Source organism: Hermetia illucens, chromosome 6 (assembly GCF_905115235.1).
Source record: "Hermetia illucens chromosome 6, iHerIll2.2.curated.20191125, whole genome shotgun sequence".
Taxonomy (NCBI): Eukaryota; Metazoa; Arthropoda; class Insecta; order Diptera; family Stratiomyidae; genus Hermetia; species Hermetia illucens.
Window position 1 is genome coordinate 44,389,408 of NC_051854.1, and position 18,808 is coordinate 44,408,215.

The window sequence follows — 18,808 nt, forward strand, 5'->3', positions numbered from 1 at the left end:
ATCAGGTAGCCCTGATGCCGACCGATATAGCTTCCAGATTCGTCTTTGAAAAGACAGACACTGTCGTAATCACCGAAAGAGACGAATGGTCGACAAGTGGCCATAAGTCTTTTCAGATTACAGACCTAATAATCTTCACCGACGGGTCAGTCATGGAGGGTGGTTAGGGCGCAAGGGTGTTCTCGGAGAATCCGATCATAGAACTGGCCCGACCCCTCGGAAAAATAACGACCATATTCCAGACGGAGATATATGCCATTTCATTGGCAGCAGAAGAATGTCTGCGACAAAAATGGAGGGGTCGCACCATTCGAATCTGTTCCGACAGTCGGGCGGCATTCCTGATATGGAAGCCGGGGCACTCTAACATCGTCGGTAATGAGTAGGCTGACAGACTGGCTCGCCGAGGGTCTGGATCCACAATGGTGGGGCCAGAACCAGCTCTCGGAATCCGACCATCTACTATCAAATCTACTCTGAAGGGTGAAATTGTAAGGATTCACGCAACCGAGTGGAGAAATTTGGACTCTTGCCGGCAAGCGAAAATCCTTGTGAAAGAGCATAGGGCCACTAGAGCGGCATTATTGTTGTCCCTTAAGAAGTAGGACATGAAAACCCTAGTAGGACTTTTGACGGGACACTGCCCCTTAAACTACCATATGGAAAAGATTGGGGTAGAGGTTTCGGCTATGTGCAGCCAATGTGAGGGGGAGGAGGAGACGGCTCTGCACTTTTTATGCAGCTGCCCGGCATCCTCAGATCTCTGACAAAGACACCTTGGCAAGGTTTTCTTCAATGAAGAATCTGCACACTCTCTGCCTCTGGAGAAAGTTCTAAGATTCGCCAAAGCCTGCAAACGCCGTGGCGGGAAGCCATTGAATAGGCACCTTACGGGATTAGTACAATGGGCCTAACAATGGCCTGACTGTTCGGAGCTGCGGCTCCCCCCAGTTAACTAAACTACCTAACTACCCCTTACGATAAGCAGAGAAGACATGGAGTGTATTTTTAATTCTGAACTCACAGGACCCGCTGACCTAATCGAGGGGTTGTGGCTAAATCCGAATAAGTAGGCTGCGGCGAGTGAGTTATTTACGTGATTCGATGGGGATGTCCCTGTCCGAAAAATCTATGAGGACAATATCTATGATAGTAAAAGAAGACATGGTAAATCCTGCAATAGCGTAGGCCGGAACACCAGACAAGTATTAGGGATGCCTAATTGATGGACCTCAGTGCAAAACTGGAATATCTGCAGTTCCTTACTGTATTCTTCGGGTCTTACTTATTTGAGCTATCTGTGTTGCTGATTTGAACAATTCCTACATCCCTCCAAGGACTGCCAGATGACGCATCCATATCCGAGTTTGAGTGAAAAATTTCCGTATCTAATAATGGGGTTCGACGCAGGAAACTTTGGCATCTTTGCCTTCCTTTCATAACTTCAATTTAGTACAGGCTCAGCTTGCATGGCTAGGTATTAACGTTGGTAATAAGTGGAACATAGCGTCAGTGAAGATGATGAATCTTGAAGGACAAATTTGAAATTGCTAAAGATACTTTTATATCGACAATCACCCACTTCCTTCTGAAGATGTGTAACCCACATACAATTGCCTATTCATTTCTGGAAGTCATATCCTTCCCCGGGGAAATTTCTAGCCTTCACTTTCTAAACCACTTGTCTGGCTGTGTTCACTGAAGTTATGGGGGTATATTTGCTCCGTAATCGTTTGCATAAATAGTTGGGTACATATTTTTGAAGCCAATCTATTTCTCCATAGTTTTCTAAGAGCAGAAATAATTACATTGGTCCTCCGATGTCCAGAATCCCATGCTTCTAGGCGGATAAAAAATTCTAGAATAAGGGGTCGTTTGCACCCGTTGAGATTGCAATTATTAGGTGACCACAACCCTATTTATCTTCATGCCATCGTTAACTGTTAGAGAAAATACAAAATGGAAGCGACCCCCACAAAACACTGGCATTTGAAAGCCATTATTAATGACGCGCATTTATCCTGGAACTCGCCATAATGCCTTGCAATTTATTTTTCGTCTTACCTTCATTGCCAAGCGCTTAGCTTGGTATATATCACTATTCACCTGGCGACTGGCTCAAAGGTTTACGAATATTTGCTTTAACAAAAGAAAGCAATAGATATTTCCCTGATCCAGTGAAAAGAAGGAAACCCATTTCAATAAGTTTAATGGAAGTATCCATTTCAAATCAATTAGATTAGCACTCAAAGCCTTGGGTTTTTCCTTTCATTTCCGTCTAATAGAATTGATGGAAGTGCCCAATATCGGGACAATTTATTTGCTTGGGGATGTAAAATAAATAGGGCAAATTTCCAGCGTTTTAAGGTCCTGCAATTGGGGAGACCAGGGTAATAGCACTATTCTTCTGAGGATATATTTAAGCAGGGAAGAATAGCATAATAATTATCTTTACGTTCATCCGAAGGTTCTTTGAATAAACCTCAGTCGTCCTTCCTATTGTGGTTGCTTCTTTTTTTGGATCAAATGTTAATGATAAGAGCTCGAATGGTATATCATTTTCAATTAAGAGTAATATACTTAAAGTTATATTTTTAATGAATCTGGATGATTAATAGTGGTCAAATGGGTATGTCGCGTTGACTTCTTGCCACCAAGTGGGCCGAGTTCCTCTTGAGAAGCAAACTTTACAGGACGTCATTATGGAGGTCCCCCCGGATCTAAGTGCAGCTCATCAGAAGTACCAGCCTCCTGCAGTCTCTGCAGAAAACTTACAAGATTGTGTAGGTTGCCCAACGACATTTTTCTAAGCTTTCGCCTTTTTACGTTAACCTGCGCAGCCCGCAAGCCATAATAGGTGAGGAGCTAGAAATCTGTCGGCAGGTCTCCTTCCAGTTTGATTAATCTATCTTCTATTAAGGGATACTGTTCCTAGCTGGATATCATGCAAATTAGCTGAAGGTGTCAAAACAATCAATTTGTTCGCCAGGCCTGGTAGAACTATCACACCAGACCACACCTCTTCGTCAAGAGGGTCTACGTTGACAATTGCCCTGGTTCTCCACGTTGGGTGGTCGGAGCGATGGGCTTACAACTTGACAGCTAGAACTGAAATGGCTACGAAATAACCGATCGCAAGTTGTTCTGACCCCTTAGCTAGTTGTCCTGACCCCCTAGCTGGCATAATACCTGCGTCCTAGGTAGTAGCCTCGGTGAAGAGCGAACTGCTAATGACTGATATACACCGGGACACACTGGGAGTCCCCGGAGCCACCGACAACTCCTTGCCGACACCGATGGGGTGATGTGAGCCTAGCTCTACCATGTTGGTAGTTGCGGTGTGTATCAGGAGCCAGCCCCGTCGGGACCCTGGCCGGGTAGTGTGCATTGAACCGGCATTAGTAGACCGCGTTGCCTCGAATGAGCGCTGAACTGTCCATGAGTTCCGGGATCAGCTAACCGTAGGTCAGGCCTCAGAGAACTAGAGTAGGGGCTTCGTCGACGAGGGTATACCCGTTCCTGCGAATGCCCTGATAAAGAAAATCAATGACGAGCACACAAACAAAACCAGGGGGAATGGAGTGAGCTGGTTGCGTTTATACACTCCACGAAAATGCATCGCTGGCCCCAGTGCTCAGCAAAGAACGCAGCAAGGGCTGGAATACTCGACGAGACATCAGAATGCGCAAACTGAGAAGAAGATTCACAAACTGATTCGGCACCTGAAACGGAGACAGGAATCAAGACAGTACCACGCAATGCTGTAGTTGCAGAAATAGGCACAATAGAAACCGCCGAAACTAACCAAATGGTTTCGAATATAAACCGAATAGTAGTGCTGTTGACTACTCTGGCGAAAGCTGAAGAGGAAAGGCTTATTAAGAACTGCACGTCAATTGTGAAGCGCATCCGATCCTCAACGTTCCTCCGAAAAAACCTCAGCAAAGAGATGAAAAACGGGCTTATGAAGCAAGAGGGGCTCCTGGAGAGAGTTTCATATTATAGGCGGAAATGGAGAGTAGGAGAAAATATCCGGGAATTAGAAACAACCGCACCTCCCGATGAGAACACTGCGAGCGCCAAACGGATCGCACCCAACCTATTGCAGAGCGAATTGGGGAAAAAACGAAAGGAGGAATGGGCATCTGGAGGAGACTTTAGTCAGGTTCTCTCCAGGGCTCAAAGGAAGAGGGCGAAGAAGGACAAGAGACAATAGCACACCGCGTCATCAGAAAAGCCCCTGCTTAAAATTAAGGCGCAGTTCGCTGCGGAGACCAGAGCTGATTTAGTACTCATCAGTGAGCAGTACCGAAACAAGGACCCAGTTTCAAGGCACCCTAACATACCAGCCACCGCTATCATCTAGGTTCGGGCGGCACCCTCCATAGGGTTCTTGCCCAGGGTGGAGGGGACGGCTTTCTTTGGATTCGATGTTTAGGGATAACGTTTTTCAGTGTCTATCTTACGGCGACGATGCCGGACCTTCGACGCAGGGCTGATGCTTTAGAGGACGCTATCTTGAGCACGGATGGGCAAATCCTGGTCGGTGGTGACTTCAGTACCAGGGCACTTGAATGGGGTGTGCCTTACTCAGACTCCAAAGGAAAATAAATTCTCGAAATGGCGACGAGAACAGGACTGGTAGTTTTAAACACCGGATCCACGCTCAAGTTTCGGCGCTCAGGCTACGAGAAAGCATTTTAGACGTAACCTTCGCGTCGGAGTCACTGGGGCCGCATGTCAAGTTCTGGAAGACCTCTCAGCAAACGACCATCAATACATTGCCTTCGAAGTGGTGCAGACAAACTCTCGATGTGTGCCACCCCGGCGCTCTTTCTGCGCTGTGCGAAAGTGAACTCCGGGAGGTGCGTCGAAACTTTCGGAACAGGTGGGCCCACCCTGGGGGTACTCCTGGGGGTTGCGGCGCTGCAGCTGACACTGTCGTAAATTCAGTTACGAACTCGATAACGACGGCCTGTGGAGCCTCTACGCCCAGGAGCACATCGAGACGTTGCAAACCTTCTATGTATTGGTGGACGGTGGAAATTGCAAAGCCCGCAAGGAGTGTCACAGCGACCGGGAGGAGGAATGTACCATAATGGCGGAGTACAAATCAGCGAAAAAGAGACCCGGCAGCGCAGTAAACAGGAGTAAAGCTCACAGCTGGCAGGATCAGGTCGACTAGATAAATGGGGAGTCGTGGGGACTTGATTACAAACTGGTAACCCGAAAAATGGGGGTTCTAAAGAAACCCAGTTCAGTTGGACCTTGAAATGACGGTTCCCTTCCTCCTTTCCCCTCCAACCAAATGATTTGTTTTATGGTGAACTCCAGGAAGCGGCTGACAAAAAAATATTAGGCATACAGACGATATAAAGATCGAAACACAAAGACGAAGAGAGAAAATCTGCGACGAGCAGCTAATTAAATATTAACAAAAGCAAAGAATCCATTTTGATGAAAAAGGAAGATTGTAAGCAATAACACAAGACAAGCCTACAAACCAAGCCACGGTGCAGGTTCTTAACTACCCGAGGTGTAGGTAACAATTCAGAAGCAGAGCAATCATTAGCGATTAAAGTGAAACACGTGAGAGATGGGCGCCTTATTCCAAAGAACTACTGAACCTACCAACCTCAACTATGTGAGAATACCCACTTTCGGGTGATACTGACATTCAAAGCCTTTATCAGTAATAGTGCAATTTCCACCAAGCGGAGTCGCCTAGGTATGCATTTTTTCATCGATATTATTTCTACTTATTATCGATGACGTTCTTCACGCTGCCTTGTCCGAAGGACGTGGACATTTTTCTTCAAACACCTCGACTACTCGAATGACACCCCTGTGCACTGTCACCAGGTCGCGGACATTGACCAAATGACTCTAGATTTGGAAAGAGTGGCAAGTACAGTTGGACTAAAGATAAACACCGACAAAACGAAGGTTCTCAGTCTGACGGATCATTGCACTCTCCCTGTCTACATTAATGGCAAAGCATGGAAGGTGACGGTCAATTTGTATATCTAAGAAGCGTGGTTTCTGCCAACGGTGTCACCGAACTGGATGTTTCCCCTGTATCAGGAAATGCAATTAGCGCAAGTGTACTTTCTGCGTTGTTATATGGAAGTAACACATGGAAAGGGAACCCCCCGGTTACTCCAAAGCTCCAAGATTTCGTGAACACATTTTTGCGTTGTATCATCAGAGTGCGCTGGCAGGATTTTATCACAAACCAATAACTTGGTCGGCATACAAGCCTACCACTTATACGCTCTGCTACCGGAAGGTTGAAGTGGCAGTGGGTAGGTCACACATCAAGGAGGGATGTCCGCCAATATTGGTTGGGATGTACCAGCCCGTCGCTCCTCTTACGCATGGATCGTCACCAAGTTGGACACCGAGATATTCGTCTAAATTTTTAGAACACACGGAGTGGTGCTTGAGGACACTTCGGGGATGGTTCAAGCTGATATTCTCATCAATTCAATGATGATTTTTATAACGACAGCCTTTAAAACCGTAACGGCACACTATAGGATTACAGTGTCCTGTAGAAGGCAATGTGGTCAGCATTGCGTTCGCCCGATATTATTACCCTGATTTGACTCAGATACTCATTCACAGCTCAGTCGACTAGTATCCGACGTCAAATAAAGATACAAATTCCACTGTCACCAGTGAGATTTGAACCGCGACCTTCCTTGGTTATGTAGATAATATCGCTGCAATTGGTCCTCGACGCACAGTTGAACAGGCGTGAAGCAGAGTTCTCATACTGATGCTACGGGTAAGCGGATGGGTAACTGCTCATGTCAGTGTGTGTGTGTTTGAGGTGGGGGAGCGGCAAAGCCTCTGAGCACTCATACCTTAGTGGTCCATTATACTCGATTCCTCCGTTTAACTGTCCTGGATTCGTTTATGTATCGCAGGATTTCCGTTAGTGGATGTCACACTATCCGCTGCAGTTGGAGCACATCAGTACCAAAAATCTGATGTCTGATGCGTCCGTAAGCGGGGCACTCACGTAGAAAATGTTCCGTGGATTCCCCTTCCTCATTACAGGATGGACACGTATCATCTTGGATAATTCCTATTCTGAACATATGCCCAGCTAGTGAATTATGGCCAGTCGACAGGATAAACTTTGCGGTATGTTTGTTTGGCTCTGACAGGAAGAGTTTGGTCTGTCTAGCAGCATTAAGGCTTCGCCATCTATCATTATGGGAAGCTTGTTGCCAATTTCTGATAGCAGCATCAGCCAATGCGGTCCGGGCATGGGGGAACTTGAAGCCTCTTTTGCTAAAGCATCCGAGCTTTGATTTCCCTTTACACCACAATGACCAGGTACCCAGAATAATTCCGGTTTCTATATTCCTGGATGATTTATGAAGTGATCAAAGTACTACAAAGTAGATACAAAATACTACCTCAATGCAGCTTGACTATCGCTACAGATTGCGATGCGCCTGCCCTTCAACCGCTCCTTAGCCATCGAGGTTGCCGTCCTTAGGATCGCATACACTTCAGTCTGAGAGACCGTTGTGTATTGTCCCAAAGGAAAAGCCCACTTTTCATTTTTATTCAAGAGGTAGATTCCTGCTCCACAGCCATTTTCTGTCTTGAACCATCGGTGTAGAAGACGTCAGTGTATCCTGACACGCATTCTTCTGGTTCGTCCCAGTTTTCTCTTCGTTTCAAGGTAACATCATATCTTCTACCAAACAGATGTATGGGGATCTGAGAATCGGAAGGCATTGCGAAAACTAGATTCAGTTCTCCCAATGACTCTTCCAATGCTTTGTGCCCCCCACGTCTATTGTTTTCCCATAGATCTAATCGCATTAGTTTGTGAGCTGCTCTCATTGCAGTGCTCTGAATAAGCAAATCCAAGGGCTGTAAATTGAGTAATGCATTCACAGCTGCACCGGATGTGGTGCTCATGGCACCAGTGACACCCAGACACACAGTTCTTTGCAGTGTGGCCAGTTTACAGTGAAAAGTCTTCTGTTTCACCTTAACCCACCACACTACGTATACCTAAGCGAACATTAGCCTAATGATAGTAACATATATCCACACTACTATCGGAAGCCTAAGTCCCCATGTCGAGGCGAAGGTCCGCGTACACAGCCCATAAGCTGGGAGATCTCGTTTCATCTTTACCTCTGCTTGTTTGTTCCAAAGAAGCTTCTTGCCTAGGATAACTCCAGATATTTCACTTCCTCGGAGAGTTGAAGGGTTGTACCCCTCATCTCTGCAAGGCAAAGACCATTCAGTTTACTCCTTTTTGTAAATAACACCATTGTGGTTTTATTTGGATTTATTGAAAGTTCATGCTTGAGACACCAACTGTCAATCAAATCAACGGCGCGTTGTGTATTTCTATACACCATTCCGAGAACTCGACCAACAGCTAGCACAGCCACGTCATCTGCATAAACTTGAACGTGTTTTGCCAAATTTTGTAGTTCGCATAATAGTGAGTTGATCAGCATAGTCCCTCCTTGAGGGCAGCCTTTCATCACTTCCGTTGTTAGATAGCGATCAACACCCACTTCAGCACACAAAAATCTCTGCGTTGGCATAGCGTAGATCCACTTTACTAGAGTTTCGTCAACACCATGCTCTCTGGCGGCATCACAGAGGTTTTGGAAGGGCGCATAGTCAAAAGCCCCTTCAATGTCCACGAACGCTCCTATCGCGTACTCACCCTTCAGAGTTGCAACCTCTATCTTTGAAACCAAAGAATTAAGAGCAGACTTACAGTACTTTCCACGTTGGTAAGCATATTGGTTTTCATTTAAGGGGAGCGACTTTAGCGCCTTTTCGTGAATGTAACGCTCAACCAGTCTCTCCAGACATTTCAGCAAAAATGATGTTAAGCTGATTTGCCTGAAGTTCTTTGGATTTGAATAGTCATCTTTCCCAGGCTTTGGTATGAAGACTACCTTCACCTTCTGCCAAGAAGAAGGCACGTAGTCCAGAGCAAGATATCCTCAAAAAATAAATCATAGAAGTGCTCCACACCTTCCTTTATCATCGCTGGGTAGATGCCATCCATACCCCGTGCTTTGAACTGTTCAAATGATAGTATAGCAGCTCTAGCCTTTTTATTGGTAACAACCGCTCTCGCAGTGTCCCAATTCCCCTTGCAACACATTCGTGTTTTTCTTCTCCCATTTCTGAGACCTGTTCTCCCGGGTGGTGTACTCCGAAGAGAGTCTGTAAAGACTCAACCCTGGAGTTCGTGAAGTACCATCCGATTTTCTAAGAGAGTCCAACTTGGCCGATTCATACTTATTAAGGACTCTGCACAACCTGGAAGTCTCCCTTTCCCAGTATATTCTAAAAGAGTCTCGTTTTGAACGTTTTACGAGCCTCTGATATTCACGCTGTGAGTTCCGGAAGTTTAGCCAGTCTTCATCTTTATTGCTTTTGCAAGCACTATTTGGAAGTCGTGTGGTTGATTTCCTGAGTCTCTGCAGTTCTTGGTTCCACCATGGAACTGTTTTACCACGTTGGCCTTGCGAAATAGAACAAGCCTCTTCAAAGCACTTTAAAAGTGTGCGGTTCAGAGTTTTCAAGTGATCTTCTATCACCAAAGCAGTCCTTAGTGGCCTAGGGAACTTCGTCCAATCCGCTTTCCTAGGATTCTGTCTTTGTATTATATTACCGGCTGTTCGCCTGTAATAGCTAGTACTCGCCAGTTTCTAATCCACTCTAACAATTTTGAAGTGCAGATTGTTAGGTCAATTACTTCACTTGTTCTTGGCCCCACGAACGTAGGAGCGCACCCTGCGTTCGCGGTTATCAGACCAGCTGAGGTGATCTTCATGGTTTCAACGGAAGTAGTCATCTTGACCAAAAAGAGAATTACAACGCTGCGTCCCATATTGATCGCGAATCGTTAATCGTCAAAACCAACAATTAAGAACGTTAGGTTCACACTTGACTCGGTGAGCTTTTTCGAGCAAATCAAAGCAGCAGCAGATAAGGCTGCAGCTTGAGGCTGCGCCTCAAGTCTACTAATGGTAGACACTGGGGGCCCAACATCTACCAGGAGATGTTTTTTATGAGTCCAGCGCAGTTCTTTCTGCTCTACCGCGAGGAAGTATAGGCCGATATTCTTGGCAGTTAGGTATATTGTAAGCACCTTGCCCAAGTAAAGACATTCTAGGCACCTTGGCCAAGTGCAGAGACGGTAAGCTTTCCGCCTGGCGTCTCTGTCTTGTCTGATTCTGTCGCCCTCTTTACATCATCATCACCATCATCACCATAAACGGCGCAACAACTGGTATCCGATCTAGGCCTGCCTTACTAAGGAGCTAGAGACATCTCGGTTTTGCGCAGAGGTCCATCAATTCGATATCCCTAAAAGCAATCTGGCGTCCTGACCTACGCCATCGCTCCATCTAAGGGAGGGTCTGCCTCATCTTTTTTTCCTACCATAGATATTGCCCTTATAGACTTTCCGGGTGGGATCATCCTCATACATACGGATTAAGTGACCCGTCCACCGTAACCTATTGAACCGGATTTTATCCACAACTTGACGGTTATGGTATCACTCATAGATTTCGTCGTTATGTAGCCTACGGAATCGTCCATTCTCATGTAGGGGGCCAAAAATTCTTCGGAGGATTCTTCTCTCAAACCCCGCCAAGAGTTCCCAATTTTTCTTGCTAAGAACCCAAGTTTCCGAGGAATACATGAGGCAAGATCATTGTCTTGTACAGTAAGAGCTTTAGCCCTCTGGTGAGACGTTTCGAGCGGGACAGTTTTTGTAAGCTGAAATAGACTCTGTTGGTAGCCAAGAACCGTGCGCAGATCATAGCTGGTATCGCTTGAGATTTTCGGCCTTAGGTAGGAGAAATTATCAACGGTCTTAAAGTTGCGGTGCGGTGCGGTTTGATGTTGTTGGTTGGTTGGTTTCCGGTGCTGACGTTGCTAACATGTATTTTGCTTTGCCTTCATTGATGTGCAGCCCAAGTTCTGGCGCCGCCTGCTCGATCTGGATGAAGGCAGTTTGTACGACTCGGATGATTCTTTCCATGATGTCGATATCATCAGCGTAGGCCAATAGTGGGGTGGACTTAAAGAGGATCGTACCTCTTGCATTTACCTCAGCATCACGGATCACTTTCTCGAGGGCCAGGTTAAAGAGGAGGCATGATAGGGCAACCCCTTGTCTTAGACCATTGTTGATTTCGAATGGTCTTGAGAGTGACCCTGCTGCTCGCACATTGGTCAGGGTCAGCCTAGCCAGTCTTGTCAGTTTTGTTGGAATACCGAATTCTCTCATGGCCGTGTACAGTTTTACCCTGGCTATGCTATCATAGGCGGCTTTAAAGTCGATGAAAAGATGGTGTAACTGATGTCCACATTCCAACAGTTTTTCCGTTGATTGCCGCAGGAGAAAATCTGATCTGTTTGCTGATTTGCCCGGAATGAAGCCTCTTTCGTATGGGCCAATGATGTCCTTAGCGTATGGGTCTAGCCGACCTAGCAAGATAGCGGGGAATATCTTATAGATGGTACTCAGCAACGTGATATCTCTATACTTGCTGCACCGTGTGATATCTACCTTTTTATGTATGAGGCAGATAATGCCTCTTTGCCATTCGACAAGCATTGATTCGCTGTCCCATACCTTGAGCAGAAGTTGATGAACCACTTGGTGTAATTGGTCCTCGCTCCTGGCGACTTATGATTTTTAAGCCGCTGAATTGCACGGACTGTTTCTCCTATACTTGGTGGTGACTACATTCGTCCATCGTTTTCAGCTGGCAGGACCTCCACCTCGCCGATATTCTGGTTGTTCAGTAGCTCATCAAAGTACTCAACCCATCGTTCGAATATGCCCATTCGGAAATCAGATTTCCCTCTCTGTCCCGGCAGGATGACCATCGACGTGTATCTGTCTTCATCCTGCCGACTTGTTGGTAAAACTTACGCGGCTGGTGCTGTTGATCCCTGTACTTTTCCAGTTCACAGACTTGTTGGTTCTCCCAGGCTTCCTTGTTCTGCCTATGAAGTCGTTTTCCACTCGTCGAATTTCATGATAGACCCGTTCGCTGAGAATGCAGCACTGCCCGGTATGTAGCATTCTTCCGTTCCGTGGCTTGCTTACATTCATCGTCAAACCAGCCGTTTTCTTGCGGCTGGGGCCAAGTATCTTTGTGGCCGTATCAATGATAACGTTCTTCAATTGGTTGTGAAGATCACTTGTTGATGCTTCATCTCCAGGATCTCTGTTGACTGCGGTTATTGCGGCATCCATTTTCCTCTTATTGATGTTGTGGAATGCTGTGTTGTGAATGACCTCAGTGCTAACTGTCACCTGATTGTCAGAGGGGATTCTGGGTGGTTTTGTTATTCGAGCTCGGACCACCATGCCAACAAGATAGTGGTCCGAGTCTATATTGACCCCCCTATATGTTCTGATATTCATCAAAGCTGAGAGGTGGCGGCGTTCGGTCAATTTGGTTAAAGGTGGTCCCGTCTGGAAGGGCCCACGTTTATTTGCGGACCGCTTTCCGTGCAAACCAGGGAATTTCAACAACTATTTCGTGCGATACTGCTAACTGAATAATCCGTGGTCCGTTATCATTGGTATCCCTATGTAAGCTATGGGAGCCCACGTATCGCCTGAATACGGACTCCATCCCTACTTGACTGTTGAAATCTCCAAGTATGATTTTGATATCATACTTGGGAGAGGCTTCGAGGTTCGGTTGTTCGTGAAGGACGATAACATACACTAGATGAGTGGCAACTCTCTTGGAAAAATGAATCAAGATGCAGATGGATTGAGCCGCTTATTGGTAAGATCGCCTATCACACCCTGTGGAATGTTGGATGAGATTGTTCAGCAACTTAATACAAATGTAGCCGAGTTCTCAGAGGAATGCTGAGGATGGATGTTCCGAAGAAGATTGTGCTCGACCGGTGGAAGAAGCCTAAGGCAGGGGGTTCCTTTAACTATCCATTCCCTTCTTCCTCTTTCCTCTTGTTGGTCAAAGGAATTCTAAAAGTTGAATACCCCTTAATCCCGGAAAGCGGGTGGCCCAACGTGAAGTAATGTCTCAAACAGTTCCAGGCTAGTTCTCTGATGACGTGGAAGTGTTTGGTTGGTAGTCTGATGGCGTACCATTGGGGGAGACCAACGCTCTTTGCGTAAACGCATGTATCTACCCTACCTAGACTAAAAGGAATAAAACATACTTTGCGGATAAGGTCCGTAATTATCGTTGTCTTGTATCACTCACAGCTAGATTTTGGATATGGAACTACAAAACCATTAAAGATGATTATGCATTAATTACGTACGCTTCCAACAGTCAATAGTATAGAAAGTTCTGTTAATTTTGAAACACTCCACAACAGTATCTAATCCACCCTGAGAGACTTCAACTTCACAATGAGCGCTTAGATTAAAACCACATCAACGAGACTGAATGGGACTCCTGCCAGTGCCTAAGCCACGCGAATTTCTCCCAGACCAAATCCAAAATCTGTACGGCGACAAACGTCCCTTATTTAAACGGAAGATTGGATTTGAATTATCCTCATCTCACTGCAATCATCGCTTTCATATTGCCTCGCAAAATAATCCCTTGAATCTACTTTAAACGACATCCCTGTATCTACAAACCTGCGGTGTGATTGTCTATAGGAAGTGATAACGACTCCAACTTTACTCGAACAGTGCATAATTGGATCATGTTGCATTGACGCCCTCGAGGATATTGTACCGAGCGACGTTCCACCCAGCGAACCTCTGGGAGTGGTGTAAATTGACGAAGCCATCTCGTCGTCACTCTCCGAAAAACGTCTGAAAATTTAATCGAATTTCAGAAGGCTATCCTGGCAAGTACATAGTTCAAGGATAACACTTACCTGGGTGGTTCACGTTGTGGAGAGCAAAATGAGTTCTTTTTCTGCTTTTCCGGTGTTTTAATGGTTCTGTGTGTGAGGCGGGGACTTCCCTTGTCGGTTAAGTTCTGTGGGAACAGTGAGAATACCAGAAGTAGGTAATACATTATGATCCTTGTGAAAGGAAATTATCCTAGCCTGCTATTTCGCAAAATGAATAATTGAAATAAACATAATTTCCACTTCATTACGACATCACAGGATGAGGACTCCCGGAATAGGAAAACGTACGTTACTCGTGGCCCAAATATTTGGTATCTCTTCAATTTGGAACGGAGCCATAATTGCTGGGGCTTAATTGAATGAAATTACTTCATATAACGGAGAGTGAACGACAGGACCTGCATGTGCAAGGAACAACCGCCCTCATAAAACCCAATCAATAAAATGCGGAAAAAGGAATCTTAACCACATCACAATCAGTGAAGCTGTTTTGAAAAAAGAGTATCTGAATACGCTCCTTCGCAAAAAGGACCCTTGCCGAAGTTACACAGGGAGGATGCGGTGTTAAACTCAACCATGCAAGTCATTGTCCTGGTTGTGTCTCCTAAATTAAAACGAACGATTCTAACATGACGGATTGAAGCATTCTACAAATGTTCCGCATCTCGTAATCCATCAAGTGGAATTCGATACATTTTCACTGAATGCATACCAGACTGGCTGTCATCCCTAATTATTAAATCTAATTACTTTCGCTGTCATGTAATTGGACTTACCTTGCAGATACCCCCCTCTCCATTCATTTGCAAGCTGTGACGATGCTGGATGAGTGCAGCATGAGGAATAACATTTGCCCCGACACTCGGCCGACGATCCATCAAGAGACTCACTTTTGGGGGTGAAATCGAGGCAGTGGGGAATTTACTAGATGTCGCTGGCGGACTGATAACATCACGTTTAGGGGGTGTCGGGGCTGGTGCCGTGTGACTTTCACATGGCGTTGTCGTAACAGTGGGCAGAGGTGGTGACATGATTTGGGGAGCAGTCGTTTTACCACTTATTATTGGAAGTGGTGTTGTTGTTGTTGACGTTACTGGTAATGGTGTGACTCCCTCTTTTTCGGTTGCCTTACGTTTTGGATTGAGTCTCTCCGGAAGAGGACTCGTCGGAGCTCGAGCGTACTTGAAATGTTTCGGCTCCTCGTTGGTTGGAGTGTCGACTTTATCTTGGCTACCAGATCCTGTTGAACCAACGAGAGTAACGGAGCTAAGATTTGAGGGTGACGAAGGACCGCTTAGTGTTGTCTCTGAAAAACAAAAAAGGAAATCGCTTAAAATAGGCTGCCAAATTTTCAGTTATAGATAAGCTTCAAGTAATGCATAATAACTACTCGAAAAATTATTTGAAATCCTGGAAGAGACTTTGACTTAATGGTTGCACTGCTCTTGCTCCTAGTGCACTTTACTAACTACATTTTATTACTTTGACAATGAAAAGGGATTCATAAACTAAGGGCTACTCTCCTTTCATTTTCTATTCATGAATGGCCCAAAATATACCTTTAACGGAAGATTAATTTTCATGCTCTGGAATTTGGTCCCTATCTGGTAGAATCAAAACTGGATTAAAGGTTACTAGCGCCTAGTGCATGCCTGCCAAACCACCCCTCCCTGCGGGGAGTGGCGCCCACGAGATGCCCGAGCAAGTAGTTCTGACCCCCTAGCTGACACAATACCTGCGTCCTAGGTAGTAGCCTCGAGAAAGTTTCTCGGTGAAGAGCGAACTGCTAATGACTGATACACGGGAGAACACACTGGGAGTCCCTGGAGCCATCCACAACTCCTTGTCGACGTCGATGGGGTGATGTAAGCCTAGTTCTTCCAAGGTAGTAGTTGCGGCGTGTATCCGTCCGTGAGTTTCGGAATCAGATAATCGTAGTTTAGGCCTCAGGAAAGTAGGGTTGAGGCTTTGTCCCCGAGGGTATACCCGTTGCTGACTATTGCAGCCCACTCCCTTGCACGCGATCGGTTGGCAAACAACTTAAATAGCGAACAAAAACAAAACAAACGAGGAGATAGTGGAAATGGAGAGTGAGCTGGCTGCGTTTATACGAAGCACGAAAATGCGTCTCTCACCCCAGCGCCAAGCGAAGAACGCAACAAGGACTGAAATACAAAACGGGACATCGGGACGCACAGACGGAGACGGACTCGCAAAGTGATGCGGCACCTGCAACGGAGACAGGAACCCAGACAGTACCACGGAAAGGGGCACAGTGGAAAGTGCCGAAACTGAACAGATGGTTTCGAATATAAGCCGCGTGGGAAGGCTGTCAACTACTCTGGAAAAAGCTGAAGAGGAAAGGTTTATTAAGAAATGCGCGGCAGTTTTGAAATGCATGCGATTTGCGTCGTCCCTCCACAAACACGTCAGCGAAGGGGTGAAAAACGGGCTAATGGGACTGAAGGACAGGATTCCATGCGGACATGTAGAGTAAGCGAAAATCCGCGAGAAGCAGAAACAACCTCACTTCCCGATGAGGACACTACGAGTACCAAACCTATCGCAGACAGCCGAGTGAACTGGGAGGAAGGGGCAGCTGAAGAAGGTCTCACTCAGGTCCTCTCCAGGGCTCCAAAGGCCAAGGCGAAGAGAAACAAGAGACAACAACACGTTGTGCCATCAGAAAAACCTCTGCCTAAAATTAAGGCAGACACGAAGGACGGAGCAACAAAAGAGAAGGTGAAAAGAAAGGAGGACTAGACTGCCGGCTCTTTTTATTAAGCCGGCGGAAGGCAAGACTTTTACGGAAGTCCTCAGTGGAATCCGTTACAAGATCATACCCGAAGATAACGGAGCAGAAGACATTCCATTCGTAAAACGAAGGGTGGTAGAGTCCTAGTCGAACTAGGCTCGAGGATAATAAATAAAGTTACGTTCTGTGAAGCAGTCAAAGGGCTACTGAGAGAAGAAGCTTTGGTTTCCAGCCTGGAACCTACGTGTTCTCTGAAAATCCGAGACCTTGACTGCCTCACAGAAAAGAACGAGGTAGAAGAGGCCATCAAACCCGAATGTCCGAAGATAACCAATGTCCCGATTGGTATCACCTCTGCGACCTTCCGAGGCCAAAAACTTGCTGTGGTAGAAGTTGCCGAGCAATATGCGAGGAAGCTTCTAAACAGCGGAAAAATAAGAACTGGTTGGACAGTGCGTAGGATTCGAATCCGGGCTACCACAACCAAATGTTTAAGATGTTTGGATTATGGGCACACATCTGCAACCGGTCGGCAACCTGAAAGGAGGGCAACATGCCTATGAAGCGAAAAAATGCATTGAAAAGGAAAGCTGCGTCCTATTCAGGACCCTGGCGCGACTGATGAGAACGTTGTGCACACTCCGAGCTCGGGGCGGTGTCCAGTCTTCAGAATACAATTGGAAAGAGGTAGGGCGTGGTTAACATGACTCGCATCCTATAAATCAATATGCACCGGTTGCACTCCGATTTGCTCACGATTTGCTAGGGCAGTTCGCTGCGGAGATCAAAACTGGCTTAGTACTCATCAGTGCACACTATCAAAAAACAAGGACCGAGCACCCTGAAATATCAGGTACCGCTGCCATCTGGGTTCGCGACGGCACCCTCCTTCGGGTTCTTATCCAAAGCCGAGGGGACGGCTTTATCTGGATTCGGTGTTCAGGGATAACGTTTTTCAGTATCTATCTCACGCTGAATGTGACGATGCCCGACTTTTGGCGCAGGCTTAATGCTTTGGAAGACGCTATCTTAGGCACAGATGGGCAAATCCTGGTCAGGGGTGACTTCCAGAGGGAAATGAATTCTCGAAATGGCGACGAGAACAGGACTGGTAGTTCTAAACACAGAGTCCACCTCAACGTTCCGACGCCCGGGCTATGGGGGAACCATTCTAGACGTAACCTTCGTGTCGGAATCACTAGTGTCGCTGGCGGGCGGGTGCCTAGTTCTGGAAGACTTCGCGGTAAGCAACCATCAATACATTTCCTTCGAAGTGGTGGACATAAACACTCAGAGTGCGACACCCCGATGCTCTTACTGTGCATGGAACGTTGCGAAAGTGAATACCGGGAGGTTTCTTGAAACTATTGGAACAAGTGGGGTCGCGTTGGAGAGTACTCCTGAGGGTGGTGGCGCTGCAGCCGACAATGTCGTAAATTCAGATATGAAGCTGATAACGACGGCCTACGGAGCCTCCATGAACAGGATGGAAATCGCAGACATCCGCAAGGAGTGTCACAGGCTTGGCCGCTTAACACAAAGTCTAAGTAACCGGGAGGAGGCATGTACCATAATAATGGACTCCAAATCAAATAAAAGGAGACAACAAGAGCAAATCTCGCTGCTGGAAGGATCTGGGGGCTTTGCGAAAACCCTGTTCACTTAAGGCCGAGCAGATGGACCGCATTCTACGGGAACTATTCCCTGGGCAACCCGTATGGGATGATGATGTCCGCGCGGAGAGCGCGGAGGACTGTCCAATTTTATCTATAAAAGAGTTGGAACAGACAGTCCTCTCTATGAAAAGCAAGAAGGCGTCAGAACCCGATGGTATTCCAGAGGAGGTATACATGCTAGTACTTCAACACCGGCTAGATCTACTGCTCGGCGCATTCAACATTTGCCTGCAAGATGACATTTTCTCCTCCCGTTGGAAGGTGGCAAGGCTTGCTCTGATTGATAAAGGGAAAGTCGTCTTTGTATGTTTGACACTGCTGAGATTCGCTGAAGCAATACGTACAGCCAAAGACATCTTCACGGCAGTTCGGTTTTAGAGCAAGGAGATCCACAGTTGATAGTGGATGCCGTTCTACGAACGGAGGTGCATAACCGCCGAACACGACCGGTGGCGCTCCTTGTTACGCCGAACTATCTCCTACGGGTTTTGAGGGA

At 46.4% G+C, this 18,808-nt stretch overlaps 1 protein-coding gene across 1 annotated transcript in view; it reads right to left on the reverse strand.

The window, feature by feature from the left end:
* Positions 1–18,808, reverse strand: part of LOC119660384 (ras-specific guanine nucleotide-releasing factor 2-like) — a 323,473-nt gene that overhangs the window by 108,901 nt on the left and 195,764 nt on the right. The window contains exons 19-21 of the mRNA XM_038068909.1: positions 14,658–15,187; positions 13,903–14,006; positions 13,658–13,837 (exon numbers count right to left, since the gene is read on the reverse strand). Of these exons, the coding sequence (XP_037924837.1) occupies positions 13,658–13,837; positions 13,903–14,006; positions 14,658–15,187 (814 nt within the window). The remainder of the gene's footprint in view (positions 1–13,657; positions 13,838–13,902; positions 14,007–14,657; positions 15,188–18,808) is intronic.